The sequence below is a fragment of the Trichechus manatus genome, unplaced genomic scaffold (genome assembly GCF_000243295.1).
Source record: "Trichechus manatus latirostris isolate Lorelei unplaced genomic scaffold, TriManLat1.0 scaffold00040, whole genome shotgun sequence".
NCBI classification, from domain to species: Eukaryota; Metazoa; Chordata; class Mammalia; order Sirenia; family Trichechidae; genus Trichechus; species Trichechus manatus.
This window is the reverse complement of record NW_004443976.1, coordinates 10648308-10649521: the sequence shown is the minus strand read 5'-3', so window position 1 is coordinate 10649521 and position 1214 is coordinate 10648308. Positions and strand designations below refer to the sequence as shown.

Genomic DNA, 1214 nt, shown 5'->3' with positions numbered 1-1214 from the left:
AGCTCTTACCTGGAACAGCTGTTTCTGTCTTTAGCCGGATAGCGCAGTCCAAGGCAACCGTGCAATAGGGGGTGGGCAGGGTGAGTAACCTCGTGCAAAAGGTGTAGGTTCTCTGGTAGAGCTCCTCGGTGATGCCTGTAGCCTGGGAGAGAAGGGGTAGTTCGGGTGTCCAGAGCTCTAGCTCTTGAAGGGTCCTGGGTTGGATCAGATTAAGGTGGAGAAGAGGAAGAACAGGCCTGACACCAGGCTGGGGCTCAGACTTCTCTCCCTACCCACCTGGTTGTTCATGACCCCCAGTCTACCGCTTTCAGCCTTCTCCCAGCACCTGTAAAACATCGCCTCTTGGATGCCCTACACAAACTTAGTGTTATGGGTTGAATTGTGTCCTCTAAATATATGTTTTGTAAATCCGAACCTCTATATCTATGGTTATAATCCCATTTGGGTATGAGTTTTCTTTGTTATGTTAATGAGGCAGGATTAGTGTAGGGTGTATCTTGAGTCAGTCTCTTCTGAGATACAAAAATGATTAAATGCAAGCTAGAAGCAGAGACGGGGTAAGATAGATGCCAAGATACATGGGGATCTCCCAGGAACCAGGAAGCAGAAACTGAAGAAACAAGGACCCTCCTTCAGAGCCGACAGAGACAGAAAACCTTCCCCCAGAGCCAGCACCCTGAATTTGGACTTCTAGCCTCCTAAAGTGTGAGAAAATAAATTTCTGTTTGTTAAAGCGCCCACATGTGGCATTTCTATTATAGCAGCACTAGAAACTAAGACAGAACTTGATACCAAGAAGTGGGGGTGCTGCTGTAACAGATACCTAAAATGTGGAAGCAGTTTTGGAATTGGGTAATAGGTAGAGGCTAGAAGAGTTGCAAAGTGCCTAAATAGTAAAAGCCTAGATGCCTTGAAGAGACTGTTGGTAGAATTATGCACTTCAACGGCAATTCTGGTGAGGGCTCAGAAGGAAGTGAAAAGAGCTATAAAGAAAGTCTCTATCGTCTTAGAGAATACATATGGCACCAGCAATAGACTGTTGCTAGAAATGTGGACATTAAGTTTGCTTCTGATGAGGGTTTAAAAAGAAAATGAGATTAAGCCAGTGACTGATGGATCTAACCAACTACCACAGCAGAAAACCCACCAGCTTAGACTGAAGGGGTCAGAGACAGGACAAAAGGAAAGAGAACAGTCTGCCTCTTGGAAATCTA

The 1214-nt window shown here is 45.4% G+C and overlaps 1 protein-coding gene across 1 annotated transcript in view; it reads right to left on the bottom strand.

Annotated features, from left to right (window-relative positions):
• Positions 1-288, bottom strand: part of LOC111820491 (phosphoinositide 3-kinase regulatory subunit 6-like) — a 13056-nt gene extending 12768 nt beyond the window's left edge. The window contains exons 1-2 of the mRNA XM_023730988.1: positions 277-288; positions 10-142 (exon numbers count right to left, since the gene is read on the bottom strand). Of these exons, the coding sequence (XP_023586756.1) occupies positions 10-142; positions 277-288 (145 nt within the window). The remainder of the gene's footprint in view (positions 1-9; positions 143-276) is intronic.
• Positions 289-1214: the final 926 nt, after the last annotated feature.